The sequence below is a fragment of the Amaranthus tricolor genome, chromosome 17 (assembly GCF_026212465.1).
Source record: "Amaranthus tricolor cultivar Red isolate AtriRed21 chromosome 17, ASM2621246v1, whole genome shotgun sequence".
Classification (NCBI taxonomy): domain Eukaryota; kingdom Viridiplantae; phylum Streptophyta; class Magnoliopsida; order Caryophyllales; family Amaranthaceae; genus Amaranthus; species Amaranthus tricolor.
In genome coordinates, this window is record NC_080063.1 from 10,848,688 (window position 1) to 10,852,273 (window position 3,586).

The 3,586-nt window shown below is 32.8% G+C and overlaps 1 protein-coding gene across 1 annotated transcript; it reads right to left on the reverse strand.

Moving 5' to 3' along the window:
• Nucleotides 1-2,560: 2,560 nt before the first annotated feature.
• Nucleotides 2,561-3,360, reverse strand: LOC130803738 (uncharacterized). The gene is made up of 2 exons (XM_057667938.1): nucleotides 3,298-3,360; nucleotides 2,561-3,106 (listed from the first exon to the last, which is right to left on the reverse strand). Exons 1-2 carry the CDS (start codon nucleotides 3,358-3,360, stop codon nucleotides 2,561-2,563), a joined length of 609 nt encoding a protein of 202 aa, XP_057523921.1.
• Nucleotides 3,361-3,586: the final 226 nt, after the last annotated feature.

The window sequence follows — 3,586 nt, forward strand, 5'->3', positions numbered from 1 at the left end:
AATTGAACTTTTTTTCTCTTCAAGCAATATAATTAGTTGAATTAGCAAGTTTCTGTCCAAACTTCCTTGTGCTCGACCCGCGACTATACTTAAACCGTGCACTTGCGGTTCAATAAAATTTGCACATAATGTGTGTTTATATTTTGCTATCTTAATTTTAATAGTGTTTTTTTGAGACTTAGTAGGCAAATATATGGAGTGAAAAACACTTAGTTTTTTTCAAAAAGAATAATTATAGGGAAGCTTTAACTAACTCCATTTAAATATAACTTTTTCTATATTTCAAGTTCCTTTCAATTTATATGATTTTTAAATTTTTATGGGTTAACTTGTTTTTATATAATAAATAATTTACTAGTATATCGACAATTTTGTCCCCCCTAGCTCAAAATCTTGGCTTCGCCTCGGAGTTAGACTACTAATGTACGACCAAGACCCCATTTAGCGTTAAGGATTTGAGTTGTAACTAATACCCAAAAAATGTTAGATTATACGCTAAGTTGTGAAATTTCGTTTTTACCCTTATCTTCTTTCCTGAAAATACAGTAACTTTTTTTCCTTAAAATTCCACAAAATATTATTATACTTTTGGAATTTAAGTTGTTGTAACATTAATGATAGAAAAAACCTTAGTATACGTTAAGTTGTGAAATTCCAAAAGTACAATGTTATTTTGTAGAAATTTTTGAGATTTGCTACCACTCGTCTTCCGCAAAAGTTTATTGTTGCCATGTATGATATCCTTTTTAAAATTCTTCACTAGGATTAATAGACATGACTTCTTCTTCCTCCCTCTTACGGTCTTACCAGTCAATTGCAAAACAACATGTGGCATGGACCCATGTTTTTGAACCTCTCGACCGTTTGAAAGATAAGGTCACGCACTTTTGGATGAACAACATGTTTTAGGTCATTGTTAACAAAGAAATCGTTTGTGCCCATGAACTTTTTTAAGTCTGTCCATTTTATTTTGCAATAATTTTCTTTTATCCAAATGTTTTCATTACTTTATTTTATTCACATCCGCATATTTCAACTCTTCTTTAATATCATCCACACAATTTACATTGTCGTATCATTTTCTTAATCTTCAAAAGGGATTGCTGGAGTAATGCTTTGTAGATTATATGGGTATATGGAAAATTAGTTCATTTTGCTATTTTAGTTTTTTATATTGGCATAAAAAGATAATGGTCAAACCGTCTAATGCTAGTATTTGGTGAATTAGTTGGTTGAAACACTTTACGATCTGTTAGATAATCGTTACTAAATGATGAAAATGAGAATGATTTGTAGTGTAAGTTTTAATGATATGTATCATGTCATTCCTATAGTAATGAAAGTTTGATCTTAAATTTTTTTTTTCACAATTTTTCATTACCACCAATTAACACATGTTCAAATAGTAATGCATTGGAATAAATTTTGTGAAGAAAATAAGGTTGTTGAAAGAATATAACCATGACCATTAAACTTGTCAATTAGATATATTCCTACAAAATTAAACTATTTTTTCATTACCATTTTTACCATTTAGTACCGATAACCAAACGAGTCGTTAATGTTATGAATAAGCATTTTTTGAACAGGTTGCTCCTAATAATGAGCTCAACCCAAATAGTAGAACAAGTTAATAAATTATCTTTTCAAGTCATTCACTTCAATGAGCTACCAGTCATCTGGAATCGGTTGTTTTGTCAAACATTTCTATGTATCGTCGTACCTCTATGAAATTTACCGGAATTGAGGAACTCTCTTGTCTAGCGGTGATTGACTTGATAGATTTTTAAGAACTAAGAAGAGGGGGTAATTAAAGTGCACACGATATTATTACAAAAAATTTATTTTAAAATGAAATTAGGGATGGGCATGGGTCTTGAATTCTAAGGATCTAAATTCGGATCTGGGTCTATGACTTAGGGTCCGGGTTCAAGTCCAGGTCTACACGTTTAAGACCTAGATCCGACCCATGGACCAATTTACAATTTTTTTAAAAAAAATTATATACTAGGATCTGGATATGGGTCTTGCTGAACCCGACTCAGATCTGATCCATGCCCATTCCTAAATGAAATAATTGTTTTTCAAATCAAAATCAAACTCTATAATGAAATGAATGAAGCACATCCCTTACTATTGACTTATATAATTTTATCTTGGAAGAAAATGTAACACAACTTTCCTATAGTAACAATATTACGAAAAATACGAAAAGCAATGTCTAAGTAATAATTTAACTAATTGAAATTTATATTTCATTTTTGACTTTATTTGTAATACTTGTGATTTCATAGAGACTTTCAACATACATTTAACAATTTTAAAGATAAAACAATAATTTAACACACGACAATCAATTACCCCAACACCAATAAGGCAATAAGTATCCTTTCACCTAGATTAGTGTTCCAATTAACAGAGTAATTGTTTTAATTTGACCCGTGAAAGCAAACAACATGCACAAATCTACATAAATAAAAATACACGTGGGAACCAAATAACAACATCCAATTTATTCATCAATAATACAAAACAACTGAACCATGGATGACCTTATTTATTAAGCACCAAGAAGAAGAGGGATGGACCGGATGTCGCATTTAGGAGGTTCCTGAGCAATATCAAGGTAAGGGAACCACGGACTTGGACCCTTGTCCGAATCAAACTGAAGAAAACTGACGAACCCCTGTCCCACTGCTCGAACACTTTTGATTGTCATCAGCTCGCCAACTTGACCACCATTAACAAACAGTGTAACCGTCACACCTTTCACGTTTGTTAGCTGCTGGTATGATATTGTGGCCGATATCTCGGGCTCGCACACGACTATATTTTTGACGCCAAACATTGAACGAGTCACTTGACAAACACCGTATAATTGAATCGTAAGCTTGTACGAGAAATCGCTGTTGCTTACGCAACTGAAGCTTTTCACATTGTCGGGGAAAATTCCCGTGGGTAATTCGTAACGACGTAATATATCCGGGATTGAATTAAATCCAGGAAATCCAGGGCAGTTTGAAAGGGCAGAGGATAATGATGTTAGATAAAGGTAGAAAAGAGCAAGAAAGATGGAGATTTTGGCTTGTTGGGTTATTCCCTCCCCCTTGGAGGAAGGCCCAATTAATATTTTAATTATGGGTTTAATAATAATGGGCTAACAATTATAATATTATTTGTTAATTTATAAAAAAAAAAAAAAATTAAAAACTATAAATACCAAGGAAAATAGGGCAGCAGTTATATAATAAGATTCAGCAATCAAAAAAATTTTTTCACGCACAAAAGAAAAAAAACAGACCAGGAGCGAGGAGAAAAGGTATCGCGGCGTGACTTTTCGGCGATCCGATCGAAGGCCATTCGTGCTCCGTTTTTCGTCAAATTTTGACACGGTGTTCCTGCCTACCTAACCTACATATTCAACGGTTGGATTGTCGTTTTGTACACTGTAAATGGGTAATTTGTATTTTGCCCTAATTTTACCCTAATTGTTATTTTACCACTTTTGAGTGATGTTTTAGGGTTGTTTGGTGTTTGTATTACCTCTAGTATTGTCTAGAGAGGATTTTGGTTGTACCCATTAATT

Excerpts from the sequence above, each read along its gene's own strand:
- LOC130803738 (XM_057667938.1), bottom strand. The coding sequence starts at position 3,360 with ATGGCCTTCGATCGGATCGCCGAAAAGTCACGCCGCGATACCTTTTCT. Across the intron at positions 3,107-3,297 it reads TTTCTCCTCGCTCCTGGTCT|GGGGAGGGAATAACCCAACA; the intron begins GTTTTTTTTCTT and ends CCTTCCTCCAAG.